The following is an 18351-nucleotide window of genomic DNA, read 5'->3' on the forward strand; positions in this document are numbered from 1 at the left end:
AAGACAAATCACCTCTCAGGTTCATGATAAAGAATGCCAGTGTTGGTGTTCAGAGGAAAACAGGAACTGGTCTGTGGGATCCTCCTTTCTAATGACTGACCCCGCCCCCTGTTTGAAGGTTTTTGGAAGGTCTTAGATGATGTAGGGGTGGCGGCGGTGGTGGTGGTGCCTGAAACATGTTGTGGTGTAACTGCTGAGACGAATCACAGACATGAAGCTAAACGTGCCCCGCGTTAAAGACTCACCTGAGCACCATAGTAAAACGGTACCGATGTCATCAGGAGAGAGGCGGGACTTAGAGGAGGAGCATGAGGAAGTAATGAGACATCAACGCAGGGATGAAAGTAAATCCATCAGAGTGGACGGCAAAGGCAGACGCGAGGATTAACCTCAGCAAACGATCACATGTGGGATTAGAGTCGGACAGGCGTGTGTGTCTGTGTGTGCGTGTGTCTGTGTGTGCGTGTGTGTGTGTGTGTGCGCGTGTGCATGTGTCTGTGTGTGCGTGTGTGTGTGTCTGCGTGTGCGTGTGCATGTGTCTGTGTGTGCGTGTGTGTGTGTGTGAGATGGGGATGAGGATGATGAGGATCAGATTTGTTGCTGAGAGGATTAATCTGCTGAACGACTGAAACTGGAACAAAGCAGCAAACATGAAAACAAAGCTCAGAGGACACTGACCGCAGCCAATCAGAGAGCCTGTTTACAGCAGCAGGTATAGATTATTGATCAGTCTGTTTGAAGTGTACATCAGAAGATCTCAGCGAGCTCGCAGTGGATGTCTGCGTGGATGTGTCGATGAATGGACGGATAGGTGGATGACTGGATAGATGGACAGCTAGGTGGTGTAAAGGCAGGTGAAGCGTGTGAACCAGGAGGCCAGCCAGTAACGACTGTGTGATGACTATTCTTCCCATCCCATGCAAGGCCACCTGGGTTGGCTGGCAGACTGTTTACTTAGCCTGATAGGGCGAAGGACACTGTCTCAGCTGGACTCTGGACACGCACACACATACACTTACACTGATAAGCACGCACTCATCCCCCTCCCTTTCCAAACGCCTTCGATGCTTGTTTCCTGCGGGGGAAGACGGCGGGTCTGCGTGCCGTGCTGAAATGGTAGCGCTGTATAGGACGACTGCTGTGTTCCTTCGGATTACCCCCCACCCCCCTATCCAACCCCTGTGGCTAGTCACGTGCTCCAATGTTGTGATGTGGACATTAATGTGCTCTCTGTGCAGAGGAGTTTTTTTTTGTTTCCTGTTCTCATGCTGTCCTCCCATAGGTGCCCAGCGTGAGAAGAGGTCTCTTTTTTTCCTCTTGTACTTTTCCCATTGTTGTGTAATTTTTCAGTGTTTTCTCTGCAACGCTGCCGATCTCCGACTGTATTCCCATGTGATGTCTTTGATGTGTGTGTAAGTCGGGGGGGTCCTATTCCTCTGCGGGGCAACCTGCATATGGCCAATAAAGCATTCAATTCAATTCAGTCGAGCTGTTCTTCTCGCTGTTAGCGCTGAGGTCACGGGCCGTGGCGGGGGCGGGGACTAACGTTCAGCAGGCTCCTTTGTGCCAACACTTCTCCTGAAGCGGTGCCACAGCCTCACAGATGTTCTCCAACCAGCTGGTGGGTGGTCGGTGGAGGTTCGCGATGGTTTCTCGTGTGCTATAACAGGCGTACAGTACTGCACCGACACCCACTGTGAGGTTGCTATGGTAACTGATGGGTCGCAGGTCAGAGAGACGTAGAGATGCAGAGAAGTCGCCTTCCTCGCTGACTGCCGGTGACCAAGGCAACCTGCTCGAACCAGAGCAATCACAGTGAAGCTTTTGGTGCAGCAGCCTCTGTCTGAGGTGTTCTACACGAGTGACCATCGTGTAGTGACCTAATGGCCTCTGACCCCAGTCTGGGCGTGTGCGCTGAGGTCTGACTGGCTCAGTCTGTTTCTGTCTGTGTCACATGACCCACCTCCCTCACCTTCCTCCACGCCTGGTGGAGCTACAGGTTTCAGACTGCGTGATGTTAAAGATGACTTCGCTGCACAGATGTGACAACGAGCTGCGAGGAATTGTTGATCACCGTCAGTGTCAGAGGTCGTGTTGGTAACCGTGGTAACCAGCAGGCTAGGAGTGAGGCTGAAAGCCTGCAGAGGTGTTGATACGCGACTCCTCTCCCTGTGCTATTGATCTGTCTGACCTCGTTAGGAGGGATTCCTCTAATTGGAGCCCACTAATGGCTCCTATTAGCTCGTTAGGTGAAGTTAGCTCGTGCAGAACTTCTGCTAACGAGCACGGTCACTTTTCTTTGTGAGCAGGCAGTCGCTTGCTGTGCTCAGGCTACACGCCACTGAGTTCCTCTTCCTGAGAAACCAGCTCTGTTCATCCACAGGGAGCTCCTCCTCCTGCCTCACTGTTTTATTTCTCTGTGAACGAAATGAGCCGAGCGATGGGCCTCGGGCCTAATGGCAGCTGATAAGATTTCCTTCGATCTGGACTCGTGCCACCAGCCGAGAGCAGAATCCTCCAGAGAATCGATCCTCAACAAATCCAATCAGCTGCAGATGCTCGCTGAGCGGCACCAGGGGAGCCTCTTTGTTTTACACGAGGAGCTTCCTTTAATCGTGTTACTGCGTCCTGAGTTTGCCTTCAAACTTCCCCCTTAAACCCTGACTGCGTTCCTTTAGAGCACGAACTCCAGCTGGGAATGTCCTAGAATCAAATCCTTTAAAATCCAAATCTGGACAAAAACAGTGTGAGGCTGAACTCTGCTGTAGCTCTCGGCCTCTGTCTTCATCTTCCTCTGTCTAAATCTGAGCTGAGCCTTAGAGCCCGCCACACGCAGCACCATTAATCATATGCCCAACTACGTTCTTATTGTGGGGGTTTTAATATCCATGTCTGCTGCCCTGACAAACCTCAGGTGAAGGAGTTTTTAAGCCTCATTGACTCTTTTAATCCGGTCCAGCCCGTACCTGGTCCCACACATGAACACGGACACACACTGGACCTGGTCCTGTCGCACAGTCTACCTGTGTCTAACGTGGAAGTGACTGACACTGCCTTCTCTGACCATATGGCTGTATTATTTGATGCTGCGTTTTCACGCTTTGCAGGGCACACAATCTCCGATGCCTTCATCATACATGTTTTTACAAATTCACCCTCACTAAATGGTTTTGAAGCTAGTGCAATTTCGTTAGCAACGAGGTAGCTAGCTTTCACTGCAGCGTCACTGATGCCTCGGCTGTGAGTAAACACAGACTGCAGTTTCTTCAGACCCGCCAACAGTTCATCCACCTTCTCTCTTCTCCGCTGTCCTTGAAAGTTGTCATATTTGTCGGCATAAAGACTCACATAGTGGCGACGGAGGTTATATTCTTTCAGCACTGCAACATGCTGGGAACACACCAAGCATACAGCTTTCACTTCCGTGAACAAATAGGAGGATGACCATTTTTCTTGGAACACTCTGCACTCTGCATCCACTTTTCTCTTTTTGACAGAGACATATTGGGGCAATGAGGGTGCCAAAGCACATCAGGTTTAAATTTCGCGGGCAAAACAAAGTAGCTCACAATTGCTATTGCGCCATCCAATGGACACAATTGGAACAGCAGTTTCTTTATTGAAAAATTGCTGCTCATTTTTATACTTTACAAAATCATCTCACGGGCCGGATTAAACCCGTTTGCGGGCCTGATCCGGCCCGCGGGCCATACGTTTGGCACCCCTGGCTTAAACGGTCTTGCCCCAATTTACCTTTCTGAGCTTCTTCGTCCTTACCCACCCCCCAGGTCTCTCAGGCCAGCTGACAAGCTGCTCCTGGAGGTACCCAGGTCCAAGAGGAAGCTCAGAGGGGGCGGGGCCTTCCCTGCCCCAGCACATTAGAGAGGCCTCCTCACTGTCCACTTTTAAAACACGTCTTAAAACCCATTTTTACTCCTTGGCTTATGACACAGTCTGACCCTGATTTTATTGTTTTAAATGTAATTCTAATTATCATTTTATACTATTTTATTATTGCTTTTGCTATTTGTGCCAATTCTACTGTTTTAAATATTATTTGAATTATCATCTTATTTTTTAAAATATTTTTCCTCTATTTATATTGTTTCTTTTTTTAACTTGTTTAATGTATCAAGTGTACAGCACCTGAAAGTGCTTTATATATACATTGCTTTCTTGCTGTGTTAAAGAGTACTGCACTGATTCAGCTAAAAGGTGATATGTTTCTGATGTGTTGCAGGCGTGTTGCAGGCTTGTTTCTGGGGTGTTTCAGTCATGTTGCAGGCGTGTTTCTGGGGTGTTACAGGCGTGTTTCAGTCATGTTGCAGGCGTGTTTCAGGCGTGTGACAGGTGTGTTGCAGGCGTGTTACAGGTGTGTTTCTGGTGTGCTGCAGTTATATGACAGGTGTGTTGCAGGCATGTTGCAGGCGTGTTTCTGGGGTGTTTCAGTCGTGTGACAGGTGTGTTGCAGGTGTGTTTCACTTGTGTTGGAGTCATGTTAGAGGTGTGTTGCAGGCATGTTTCTGGGGTGTTTCAGTCGTGTGACAGGTGTGTTGCAGGCGTGTTACAGGTGTGTTTCTGGTGTGCTGCAGTTATATGACAGGCGTGTTGCAGGTGTGTTTCTGGTGTGTTTCAGTCGTGTGACAGGTGTGTTGCAGGTGTGTTTCACTTGTGTTGGAGTCATGTTAGAGGTGTGTTGCAGGCGTGTTACAGGTGTGTTTCTGGTGTGCTGCAGTTATATGACAGGCGTGTTGCAGGTGTGTTTCAGTCGTGTGACAGGTGTGTTGCAGGCGTGTTGCAGGCGTGTTTCTGGGGTGTTTCAGTCGTGTGACAGGTGTGTTGCAGGTGTGTTTCACTTGTGTTGGAGTCATGTTAGAGGTGTGTTGCAGGCATGTTTCTGGGGTGTTTCAGTCGTGTGACAGGTGTGTTGCAGGCGTGTTACAGGTGTGTTTCTGGTGTGCTGCAGTTATATGACAGGCGTGTTGCAGGCGTGTTTCTGGTGTGTTTCAGTCGTGTGACAGGTGTGTTGCAGGTGTGTTTCACTTGTGTTGGAGTCATGTTAGAGGTGTGTTGCAGGCGTGTTACAGGTGTGTTTCTGGTGTGCTGCAGTTATATGACAGGTGTGTTGCAGGCATGTTGCAGGCGTGTTTCTGGGGTGTTTCAGTCGTGTGACAGGTGTGTTGCAGGTGTGTTTCACTTGTGTTGGAGTCATGTTAGAGGTGTGTTGCAGGCATGTTTCTGGGGTGTTTCAGTCGTGTGACAGGTGTGTTGCAGGCGTGTTACAGGTGTGTTTCTGGTGTGCTGCAGTTATATGACAGGCGTGTTGCAGGTGTGTTTCTGGTGTGTTTCAGTCGTGTGACAGGTGTGTTGCAGGTGTGTTTCACTTGTGTTGGAGTCATGTTAGAGGTGTGTTGCAGGCGTGTTTCTGGGGTGTTTCAGTCGTGTGACAGGTGTGTTGCAGGCGTGTTACAGGTGTGTTTCAGTCGTGTGACAGGTGTGTTGCAGGCGTGTTGCAGGCGTGTTTCTGGGGTGTTTCAGTCGTGTGACAGGTGTGTTGCAGGCATGTTGCAGTCGTGTTTCTGGTGTGCTGCAGTTATATGACAGGCGTGTTGCAGGCCTGTTTCTGGGGTGTTTCAGTCGTGTGACAGGTGTGTTGCAGGCGTGTTTCTGGTGTGTTTCAGTCGTGTGACAGGTGTGTTGCAGGCATGTTGCAGGCGTGTTTCTGGTGTGTTTCAGTCGTATGACAGGCGTGTTCCTGGGTTGTTTCAGTCGTGTTGCACATGTGTTGTTGGTGTGTTCAACATGTGTTGGAGGTGTATTACAAGTGTGTTGTCGACATGTTGCGCGTGTGTTTCAGTTGTGTTGCAGGCGTGTTGTTGGTGTGTTGCAGGTACTTTGTGTGTTGACCTGCAGGTTTCAGGAAAGTGTGAGTGTTTTTATTCCAAGCTGGCAATAATTTTAATGTCAGGATGTCTTCATACAGTGAGCTGCACTGATTGGTCATCAAGCTGTGGTTCACTTTCCTCTCTTGTGATTGGTTGATGTGTTGGGCTGGTCCATGGTACACAGCCAGAGGTCCGTCCTGATGAGGCGTCTGCAATCAAAACACCACAGAGACTGTTAAAAGCAGCTCGTCATGTTTGCTCAAAGCTTGAAGCACAAATGTTTTGGTCCTTTTAAACTTTATCGTTTTGCTGTTGCAGGACGTCTGAGGGGGTGCACCCCCGCCTCCTGACTTCCTGTTTGCTTTGCTGCTGTCACTTGAGCATCCAGAGGCTTCACCTGTCCGTCGCAGCAGATTTTCACTCTGTAAAAATGTAAGTACGGTCACCCTTCAGAACCACGCTAACGTTCCTCTGAAGCTCTCTTGCTGCCAGCCAATCATGCGACAGGCTGACTCAGTGCTGAGCTCTAAGTGTCTGCTCACGTTTGCAGCCTTTCATTTAATCAGAGCTCTGTGGCTGTCAGTCCTCTGCATGCAGCTTCATCACATGGAGTCTTTTACCTCATGTGACAGCTTTCATGATTCACGTCACATGGTGTGTCTGCGGTCCACCAACAGATATACAACATTATAAAAACAGTCTTTCTCCAGAGCCTTCCTCAGTCGTGTCGTCATCATCATCTACAGTCTGTTTGTAATGATGAAGATGAGCAGAGATGAAGCTCACATCAGTCCAGTCCTGTCGCTCACAGACTGCAGGAAGCTCGATGCCAAACGCTTCTCTTTGTGTATCTGTGTTCAAGACATGGAGGATGTAACAGCCACTCATGGCTCTTTCCAGCACCTCCAAAATCATAGGAAGCAGATCTGTACCGGAGCCAGGAGCTGCTTGGCGAGCTTCCCCTCGTGTTCCCGGCGTGCATCAAATGAGAGGAGAACACAAAGAGCCGATTTCAGGCGCCGTGACATCAGGATTTCACAGAGCTTAACAGACGTGTCACCGTGCCGCCCAAATCTGAGGCCTGCAGATCGATTACAGCGTGGATTAGCTGTGAGCTCGCTCCACACGCCGTGCATTAATGCAACACACTTCAGCTGGAAACAGTCACAGGCCCAAGGGGGCGGAGCCTCCAACAACCAACCTCCATTCAGCCTCCATCGTCTGCTTTACACGATCAGGGGGCCTCTCAGTTACCCTGCTCTAAGGGATGGTACTTCACTACACACACACACACACATACAGGCACACACGCACACTCACACACACACACACACACACACACACAGGCACTCACACACACAGGCGCTCACACACACACACATACAGGCACACACGCACACTCACACACGTGTGTGTGGTGCAAGTTTCCTAGTTTATTCCAGTCAGGGTGACGAGCTCTGCTCCGACGGCTGGGCTGAAGAGATGGATCTGATCTAACACCCACGTCACACAGTGTCAGCGTCACTGACAAGCCTGCGAGCTGCTGATGGACACAAGCTGTCCGTCGCTGTGTCGGGGAGCACTGGCATGTTCACGTTAGCGTGTTTGCTCCCTCGCAGCGCCGCGGCGCTGAACCAGATCGCGTGCGATCAGATCTGAATGTGGTCTTTGTATAAATCAGTGTACACGAGTGTGAAAGGTCATGTGCCCCGAGGACAACGACCCAGACAGCAGGACAGGGCTGGGATCACACGGGTGGAGGTGAAGTCCAGACCAGCACCTGTCGGAGGGGCCCTGTGGAGTCAGGGGGTGCAGGATTAGAAGCAGGTCCTCCTTAAACGGCTCCTGTTGGGCGATATCGACGCGTTTGAAGGATAAACGGCTGGAGGCGGCAGCGGCACAGCTGGTAATGAGCTGAGGCTGATTTACCGGATGAAATGAAAGCAGCTCTCATTTGTGCTCCTGTCTGCTTCTTCACAGAGGAGCTGCTGTTTCCTTGATACCTGCACCCAGCAGGATTTAACGCAGAGGCAAACAAATGCAAATGCCGGCCTAATTACCAGCAGTCACGGCGCGCCGCCATTGTTTCTGTCCTGCGTCACGGAAAGATGTGGAGCTGGAAGCAACCACAGCAGACCGAACGTTTATGTTTATCAGTGCTCAGAGGTCATGTGACATTTAGGGGATGTCACAAATAATCAACACCATCGTTACGGGGGCGTGGCCTCTCTGACTGACAGGTAGCTGCTGTCTGCCAGAACCCGACCTCCGAGTCTGTAGCTGTGTCCCAAAGCGTCGGCTGCATCCTCCTGAGGCCGCATTTGAAGGCCGATTACGTCACATCGACGCGACGAAGGCTGTCACAATTCGTCGACTCCTTCAAATGCGTCCTTCATTTCCCCGAATTTGAAGGATGGGTCGGGTGTGTCCTTCGTGGCCCACCATATCCCAGAATTCATAGCGCGGCCCAGCCAAACTCCAGTTTCCGGCAATGGTGGCCGCTACTAAGTTTTAAAATCACTCTTATTAATCTTTCTGGGTCACAAAATAAACTTTTAACATATTTTCAGGCCAGAATCTGTGTAAACTTCAAATATCTGCTCGGTTTATCGCATATTTGCAAAAGTGCGCCGACGTTTTCGGAGACGTCTGTTACCCACCAGCTCAATAGCAAGCTGGGGGTTCAAGGGTCACTCGAGCCGGCGAGAGCAGCGGACTCCCAGCTTCATCGTTTTCAGACCACCGCCGTCTTTCACTACTCAGGTTAAACATGACATATAAGTCACTCAGATAACTTAAAAATGTTATTGTTGGCTTTTTTCTGTTTTATTTGTTCGTGAGTAAATCGGTTTGGCTGAGATTAAAGTTATTAGATTAAATAAAACTTTATTAATCCCCCGGGTGGGTTCCTCCGGGGTTTTCACACAGCTGAATAAACGTCAAACAGAAAACTGATTAAACAGACGTGTGAGACAGTCGAGAGTTTACTCCAGTGTTATACTTTAGACAGCAAGGAGCAGACGGCGAGTTTATTAGACTCCACCGACACAGCGGTGACGCAGATCTGAAGGCTCGACCGTCCCATTTCACAGCCTCGCACTTCCGGCCTTCTCGGTTTTCGAAGGACCCGGCCCACGTAGACCGCGAAGGCGGGTCCTCCGAAGGATGCAGCCGACGTTTTGGGACACAGCTTGTGTGACGCTCTGCTAGCATTAGCTGATAGCTTAGCCCTCCACCCTTCATCCACCGACAAAACACTGACAGAGGTGTGCGCATCCAGCTGCTTTTAACTAGCACAACACACACACACACACTCGAGGGGAAGAGACAGTCCTGCGGCACAGGGACCTAAACACCCAAAGCTAAACACCTCCATATGTACCCGCCCCCACCCGTGTGTACCTGCGTATAGTAATGAGTTTCTGTCACAGAGACCTCGTGAGGAAATGTGACGAGGCTCCAGACAGAATGTCTCAAAGACGGCCTAAATAGAGCCACCTTATCTCCAAGGAGAGCTGGGTGTGTGTGTGGGGGGGGGTCTCAGGCTTGTCTCACTGAATAAGAATTGACATGAGGGCTTCTTTGGCTCTGAGCAGCAAACTAATGATTTAAGGAATGACACACACACACACACACACACACACCTGATCATCTCCCAAAGACACACCTGGACAAGTCCTGAAATTGACCAGCCCTTAGTTGGCCCCAGCTGTCCCCTGGGCTGGGTACAGCTCCCAGAAATTAAACTGAGCCGGGCTCCTCCTAATGTAAGTGTCAGTCTCATAAAGCAGGTTTGTTTAAACTGGGCAGAGCTGCAGAGTGACGATGACTGGCGTCCTGAGTGGACAGACATCGTCCTCCCACTCTGGGACTTCCTGTCTGTTCTTCACGTCTTTGATCTTTTGCGTCGCACTTTTGTGATGTTGAGCTTTTTTACCTGCTGCTGTTTGATTCGTGTTGATTTCAGAGAAAATGCCTGTTTGTGCGATCGTGTTGGGGTGATGGTGCCAGAATACACCCGTGTGAATGTGTTTGATGCAGCGGCCTGTAGTGTAGGGCAGAGGATAACGTCTGGATCAGCTGCTGGTATTTTCACTGTAGCTACTGTTTGTGTGAGCGCGCTCTCGCCACGTATCTGTAGCAACATGTAGTGCTTGTGTGGGAGCTGATGTGTCCCCTGTGATGCACAGGTCCCTGAACACATCGCCGTCCTCTGCAGTCGCACACGTCTGTAACTGTCCCGTGTCGTGGTTTTGGGATTGTCGTGCCTCAGAGTTCCTGACTTTGGATTGGCTGCTCTGAGCTCCGATCTCTGACTGAACATGAATCTGATTGGTCAGTTGAACCCGTTTCATCACCGGCGCTCCCGGCTGCAGGTCGCCACCTCCTCCTCTCTCAGCCTGTCATCCTATCGCCACCTCATTGTACGCTGGATTTTTCGTCCTCTGCAGCGTGTGTGGGGCGTGGCCTGGTGCTCGAAGCACTAATGCATGCAGTGATCATTCTATCAGCTTTCCTCAGATCAGGGCATTACATGGCAGCCATGTTGGAAATGACCAGAAACGGTGAGCTGTATGTGACCATGGCGACGCGCTCGCTCCTTGGGGAGCAGTTTGTGGGCATGCTCAGAGTCCTCCAGGTTCTACCGCCTGTCTCCTCCTCACACCTTGTAATGGAGACGAGGAAGGTGTTGGCACCAGCGGCCTCCATCATGTTTCTGATGAGGAGGAAGAGGAAGAAAAGCGATATTTTCAGATCCAAAACTGGAGGAGGGAGTGACGCCTCCTTCATTCTCCTCCATTTCTAGGCCAGGGAATAAAGAGGAGGAGGAGTGGACTCGTCACCTCTGGGACCGCCTTCTCCGCCTTTCATTTGTCAGGTGTGAGGTGAGGAGACGACAGGAAGGAGGAGGTGATGGAGAGGAGAGCGTTCACCTTCATGCTCACTCACTGTGACACCAGCGAGCGGAGGAGGGGCTTGCCTACAGGGGGCGCCCTCGGCAGCTCCTATTGACCTGCAGCACACAAACACACACATTCTCGTTTTTATGTCTTAGTGAGGACATCTAATTGACATGATGCTTTCTTGCTGCTTACCATAACCCTGAGCCTAGCTGTAACCCTGACACTAAAACCACATTCTGAGTCTAAAAAATGTCTTCAAACTCATGAGGACGGACATTTTTGTCCTCATTAGTGACTGTTGGTCCCCACAACCATATGTAAACAGGCACTCACACACACAGAGGTCCTCAGTGGGACTGTGGGGCCTTCAGGAGATCAGATAACATCAGAGAACAGATGTTCCTGTTATCCACCTACTGGTCAAACCTGCTGTTTGCAAGAGAACCCAATCAGAAGCAAGCTGTTAAAGGGGAGGGGCTAAAACAGCTTGTTTCAGACACAGACGAACCGTGTGTCTCTGAGGCCCAGGATCAGATACAGAAGCATTATTATGAAGCAGGAGTCATGGAAAGCTGCTGTCCACGAAGCAGTGGAGGAGAAAAGGAACAGAGAGGGGTGGAGTTACTGCTTGTGCAGCCTCGCTGGGCGCCCTGCTAACGACTGAACATTACAGCGCCTGATAAAAACGCGACGAACGAGCAGGCAACAGTGCACTGACTCCACCCTCCCACACCCCCACAGAGCCTGGACTGAGCTTGCAAAGAAAAGCGTCTGGACTTCTTTAAGTTGCTTGAAGACGTTTCACCTCTCGTCCGAGAAGCTTCTTCAGTTCTAAGGTCAAATGGTGGAGAGTCCCAGGTTTAAACCCAGTGGGAGTTTCCCCCCACAGAGGGACAAAAGGACCCCCTGATGATCCTCTAATCACATGATTAGGTAGATCAGCCACAATCAGTCAGGGTTTCGGGTGAGTTCATTGTGAAACCTGGCCCCACCCTATCATGTGATTTCCTGAGGTCAGATGGCCCAGGATGTGAGTGGGCGTTAAGGCGTCTGGGGAGGGAACTCAAAACTGGATTATAGATGGCAGACAGTTGGTGTCATAAGCCCCGCCTCTGTTCAAAGATGGTCGCTCACAGTGGACATAGATGCTTCTTTCACTCCTCTTTCAAACCCTCTGTCCTCTCTGTCCAACATGTGAACATTAGTATGGGCTCAAAATGTGGTCGTAAATATTTTGTACTTGTAAAAAAGATTAGTGTGTGGACTTAGCCAAAAAAACCCTGCAAGTTACAGGTACGAATTTTGACCCTATTTTTCCTCCTTTCATCTGATTGGTCAATGTCATGTCAATCACAAATGTAACAATCCAATCAGAGAACAGATGGGTTTGGCTGTCGGGGGGGGGGGCTTTTTTGAACTGCCTTCTTTGCTCTTCTATGTTGTTCCGTGCATGGCACAACAAGAGCTCCTAAAACGGTGAACTCTGACCTCTCTGTCTAACCTTCACCTCTTTCTGTGTCTTTCTCCTGACAGCTGACGTCCACCATGACCTGCTGACATCACCGTGCCACCGCCCCCTCCTCCTTCCATTTCTTTCCTCGCAATGGCCCTGACCTGTTGGCTGTCGCCATGGCGACCCCCAACCCTGCTGCTGCTGCTGCTGCTCACTTCCTGGTTGCCGGCTGAGTCAGCTTCAACCACGCCCTTCCCCAAAGACCTGGAGCCGATCAGCGTGGTCAGCTCAGAGCGTGAGTATTGCGCGATGGTGATGATGTCGTCCCGCTGTGGTCGTTTCACATCACTATAGCAACCATTCCTTCATCTGATTGGACGGAGACAATCTATCTCTGCTGTCTTCCTGTTTGTTCTGATTTAACTGACCACACCCACATTTGTGAGCATGCTCTCCACACACACACACACACACGTTTATGTTTTTGTGCGTTTACAGAGTCGTTTCAGTACCCGGGGTTTCAGGGATTGCTTCAGGACAACGACACGCTGAGGCTGGGCCTGGACTTCCAGAGGATGCTACGGATCAACCACGTGCTGTACATCGCAGCGAGGTCGGCACGCACGCACACGTGCACACATGCACGCACGCATACGCATGCACGCACGCTTGTGTGTTTCCAGCAGCTTGAGTAAACTAGTAAACGTGACCTGTGAGGACACATATGTTTTTAGTGACATCATCAAAGATGATTTTGCCGTCTGGACACGCCCACAGGCTCCGTTTTATTGACATAATGCAGCATAAATATCCCAAAAACAATAGTGAGTTTCCCGTAGCTGCACACTGCACTGCAGTAGTGAGTCGGTCAGTTGGCTCAACGTGAACATCAAAGTGTTCCTATGAGCTCTAAATCGTTTTAGTCTCTTTAAATGATGATTTGATGTTCAGTTTAAACCTGAGGAGGAAATCAAAGAGACATTTTTCACGTTTGCTGTCCATAAATTGGTTTCATTGTTGATCCTGAAAATCAAATCCAGCTCAGAGAGCAGCAACAGTCAGGAATGACTCGTGACCACGAACATACCTTTACTCAGGTGAACGTCTGCCAGTGTTTCCTGCTGTCGGCTGTACTCTGAGAGGATCTTGGTTCCCGTTTGTCACATAAACAGCAGAATGAACATTTCTGGAAACAGGAAGTGACCAATCGGACGTACTTTGGCCTCCGGATGGTTCCAGCCTGCCCAGCTGACGTTTAGCTCTGTGCTGTTAGTTTGCTCATTAAAATATCCATGAAGTCCGGGGCTGTGAGTAGGACACACACCGCGGAGCCATGGAAGAACCAAAATACTAATTCATTCATTCAGAGCGTCACGAGGACTTTCTGCCACGCAGCAGGTCTTTGTAGAAAGTGCGACGGAAGTTCTTACGTCAGTTTTTTGGAATATCACAATAGCCCTTTGGAGCTTGAGTATTATTAAGATCCCTCACCGTGGTGCAGAGCACAGATCATACATGAGGATCCGTGTTTTTAGGACACGGCGAACACGCAAGGATCTGAGGCGAGCCTTCGAAGATGGCCTGAGAGCGGTCGAGACTTCATCACTGAATGTGTTTTATCAGAAACATTAGAATCAACAGCAAAATCAATAATAAATAATGAACAGCTGTCAGTGTTCCTGATAGGAAGTGCATCATGGAGGGGTTGGATGGGCAGCACGTCGATCGTAGTCCATTAAAGAGGCTGACTCTGTGCTTTGACCTCCGCAGGGATCACGTGTTCGCAGTCAACCTGACGACGGCTTCAGGGGAGGTCGTCCCACAGCTGGTGAGTGCGATCGCTCGGTAAACACACAACGACATGGCTGCGTGGAGTTGTCGGGGTGTCGCCTCCGAGCGTTCCTCACACGCGGTCTTAGGATAAAATGTTCAAAGACAAATGCAACGATCTGTGAGTGCACATGAAGGCAGTCAGAGCTGTGAGGTGTGGGCCGAGCATGAAGCTGCTTGAGCTGTAAGACATCAGACCGAGGCTGAGCTGAGCAGACCTCCGAGCAGCTCACTGACAGGAAGCTCAAAGAGGTTCTTATACGTGCGTTTCTGCCTCGTTCACATCACGACACTCACGTGTCAGAGCGTGGGGTTCAGTGTAGTATGTACGTCACCACGCAGTGCTGGACGCCCTGTCACAGCTGGCCCTATCCATGCAGAGTTAAAGGGAGGGGACCGAGGACAGACCTCTGTGGCACTCCACGTCACAGTGGGTGTGGAAGAGCATCACCAGCAGCGTCGTGTGAAACAAAAAGTTCATTTCAGAGAGAACTGAGTGAAATGTTCTGCTTCGAGCTCCCTCCTCCTCCCGTCGCTGCAGCTCATTGCTTTGAAGTTAGTGTGTCAGGCTGCGTGACGATGACCCTCCACGTGCACGCCAAAATGTCCTCCAGCGTGAGAGAGGAGCCATGGAGGTGAGAGATGCTCATGTTCTGTTGGGCAGACAGAAACCGCAGATGTTTCCTTTCCTCGGCTGGCCGTCAGCGGCGATGATGTCAGCGTGCCGCGCTGCAGCCTTTGGTGCTGATGGGTGTCTGCGTGGACCTGCTGTTGACCTGCTCACGGTGCTCGCTGTAAATATCAGCGCGCACAACAAAACTGTGCGTGACGCACAAAGGACGCTCTTCCTTTGATCTGCACACGTCCTCCTGATCAAAGAGAAGAGGTTACGGGGGCTCCTCACGGTAATGGGCCTCCCGGTGCATTGTGGGACGGCGGGCGGCGGCAGCTCTTTGATGTGAGCTGTTACTCTCGTTATCGGTGCTCCGACCTGAGCGGCACGGCGAGGACCACGTCGGTCTGTGTGCGCTTTAATCTGCAGTTATGGACTCGTGTTCTCGTCGGGTTTAGCACATTTTACCACGGCGCCCACCGCACTGATCGCCCACATCTGTTCTTTTAGGGGGAGAGACGGGAATAATCTGTATCCAGCTGGGATCTAATCCCATTTCTTTAAATCCATCATGAATAAAAGGGTTTACAGGCCCGTAGCCCCGCCTCTTTCAAGCTGCAGGCTGGGCTTTTGTCTGTCGAGGTTATCTGTAGGTGTGTTTACATTTTCTGGCATGGTATCAGACCTGTTGACGCTGCCTCTGATGCACGCTGAGTGTGAGTGAAATGATGCTCGCTGCGAGGCTGCACGCTGAGGCGTCCTGTTTCTATTTTAAAACCCAAATCAGCCCAAATAGGTCGCATTTTTCTGTGGAGCGATGACTCAGCAGCAGAGAAGTGAAGCATGCTGGGTTAGGCGTAGAACGTCGGTGCTGATGGAGAGCGCGAAAAGGTGGCTGTTTGGTGTTGTGGTTGAGACTGAGGTTTGTGTGTGTGAGCTGTTGCTGCTCCGCCTCCTCGCACGCGTGTTCACGTCTAATCAAACCTCTGTCCCCCACATGTTGAGAAAATCACGCCCTCACTTTCCTCTTCCTGTGTTTCAGAAGCTGACGTGGAAGTCCAACGACGTCAGCAAGTGCACGGTCAGAGGGAAGAACAGCGTGAGTTCACCTCCACCTCTGCTTCTGCTGCTCCGTCAGTTTTCCTCACAGTTCTAACTCTGCCTTTGTGTTCCAGGACGAGTGCTACAACTACGTGAAGGTGTTGGTGCCTCGAAACGACGAGACGCTGTTTGCCTGCGGGACCAACGCCTTCAACCCGACCTGCCGAAACTACAAGGTGAGCTTCAGATGGCGGCGCGCTCGGAGAGGGGGCGCGCTCGGAGAGGGGGCGCGCTCGGAGAGGGGGCTTTAAAGAACTCACAGCTGCGTTGTGTCTCTCCTTCTGCAGCTGAATATTAAATTCGATAGCTTTTAAACTGCAGCGTGTCGGAGTTCCTCCAGCCCAGAGAGCGCGCTCTTAATTAGACTTTAATTTTATTAATTTTCTTTACGTATTTGGCTGCGTGTGGATTATGAGACAGTCGATCATTAAGCAAAGGCAAGCTCATTTTTCCCCTCTTCAGCTTTTTCTCGTGAGTGTTTGAGGGCTGAATTAAAGTCATCCCAATGAGACGTGTTCACCGCATCCTTTCACACAATCCTGCACGGACATCAAACCCACTTTACATGGACAGCCCACTTTGACCTTCACTGGACCAGACCCGTGAAACTCCCCCTCCTGTCAGAGTCAGATATGTGAATGTCAGAAGAAGAAGAAGCCGTTTCTGTGTTTCCTACATGATGAAGAAACTGCAGTGAAGAAATAAACGTTTAAACTAGGAGAGAAGGTTCTGCTCGCTCGTTGGCCAGACTGTCCTGTAAGTTTAAAACAGAAAGTTGTTGTTTGTTCACGGTGCTTCCCCCGCTGTTGATCCACTTTAAAAAACAGATTTCTAAAGCAGACAGTCAAAAAACAGCAACTTTGATCTACTACATAATTACTTTAGTGTGGGAAGTCCTCAGAGTAGAGCTGTATGAGCCGTAAGAGCAGGAACAGCTCTGAAAGTTCTTAAAATACAAAATATGTCTAAACTATGAGGGGGAGGGGCTATGGCTGCGAGCTCTCTGTGAGGTCACAGCTCAGTGGGCTCATATCAGCCTCTAGGTTCAAGTGTGGAATCACTGAGCGGGTGGATGTCAGGTGGGGTTGGAACAATGTCGGGTGTTTGGGTGTCGGACAATGGGTTAGGGTGTTGGTCGGTTGGATGTCGGGTGGGGCTGGCACAATGTTGGGCGCTTGGATGTCGGACAATGGGTTAGGGTGTTGGTCGGGTGGGGCTGGCACAATGTTGGGTGGGTGGGGGTTGCAGAGAGGATGCTGCACTGAAAAGCTGGCAGCTGCTTTGGTCACTCGCAGGTTTCAGGCCTTTTCTCAATTCTCAAGTGAGTCCGTGCTCGTGTACTCGGCGAGTCCAGACTTGGCGAGAACGCGAGCACGGACTTGTGATTTGTACACTTGGAACACCAGCGTACTTGATGATGTCTCAGGTCTGGAGTTTTTACTGCCTCTTAATTTCACTGTGAGTAATATGTCATGAAGCTTAACTTTGATCACAGCCAAACCGGTTTACTCAGGAACAAATAAAACTGAAATACACCAAACATTAACATTTAGAAGTGATCTAAGTGACTTACATATCATGTTTAACCTGAGTGGGGGGGTTGTAAACAACGTGCCGGGAGTCCGCTGTTCTCGCCGGCTCTAGTGACCCTCGACCTCGCTGTCTGCTGTGGAGCTGGCGGGTCACAGACGTCTCCGAAAACGTCGGCTCGCGTTTGGAAATATATGATATCTTGATAAATCGAGCAGATATTTGAAGTTCACACAGCTACATTCTCGCCTGAAAATAACTTAAAAGTTTATTTTGTGACCCAGAAAGAGTAATATTTAAAAGCCCCGCTCGTCCGCCATTGCCGCGTTTGGGACGAAATGCATTCTGGGATGTTTAGCTGTACCAACTACACACAAGTCACCACCGATGCATGCTCCATAAAACGGGCGGAGCGAGAACACATCCGGGACTTTTTCGCGTTCTCGGCTTGATGCGTACTTTGAACTGGAACAGTACTTGGTCTCCGACTGATGACGTATCACGAGTACACGAGAACGCAAGTATGCACAAGTACGCATGTTGAGACAGGGCCTCAGACTCTCGATCAGCTGCAGTAAAATGTGAAAAAGGATGCAAACAGGAAACGGAGAGTGTCCCCCTTCAAAGTAAAAGTGGTGCCTTTTTGAAACTTGCGGGTGCAGCAGTAAGACAGGTTTGCCTGTGTATCCGTGAGTAATAATGAGTGAAGGACTAATGAAAGGACCAATCACAGCTCAGTGGTGAGAGCGCCATCCTGCTGCTTCTGGACGTGAGTCATTCTGACATGAACTGAAGGGAATGACTTTGATATTTTGCGAGTTATTATTTTTAAATGTTTAATTTTTTAATTCCAGTCAATTAAATGGAGCCGTGCTTCCTGCTGAGCGCTGCTGTGACTGATTACCGCAGTCGCATAAAGTGAGCGCCGCCTTTGTTTCCCGTCACTGTTTCCTAACAACTCGCTGCTGTGTCTGAGTGCGTCTGTTCTCTCCGTGCCCATTATCCTCTCAGCCGCTCAGCTCCCCCCGCCGTCAC

General features: G+C 50.2%; 1 protein-coding gene across 1 annotated transcript in view; it reads left to right on the forward strand.

Annotated features, from left to right (window-relative positions):
- The first annotated feature begins 1414 nt into the window (after positions 1-1414).
- Positions 1415-18351, forward strand: part of LOC120729308 (semaphorin-6D-like) — a 51207-nt gene continuing 34270 nt past the window's right edge. The window contains exons 1-6 of the mRNA XM_040024862.1: positions 1415-6317; positions 12323-12537; positions 12741-12855; positions 14013-14070; positions 15728-15784; positions 15861-15962. Coding sequence (XP_039880796.1) covers positions 12393-12537; positions 12741-12855; positions 14013-14070; positions 15728-15784; positions 15861-15962 — 477 coding nt within the window. The 5' untranslated portion in view covers positions 1415-6317; positions 12323-12392. The remainder of the gene's footprint in view (positions 6318-12322; positions 12538-12740; positions 12856-14012; positions 14071-15727; positions 15785-15860; positions 15963-18351) is intronic.

Source organism: Simochromis diagramma, unplaced genomic scaffold (assembly GCF_900408965.1).
Source record: "Simochromis diagramma unplaced genomic scaffold, fSimDia1.1 OVJJ01000297.1, whole genome shotgun sequence".
Taxonomy (NCBI): Eukaryota; Metazoa; Chordata; class Actinopteri; order Cichliformes; family Cichlidae; genus Simochromis; species Simochromis diagramma.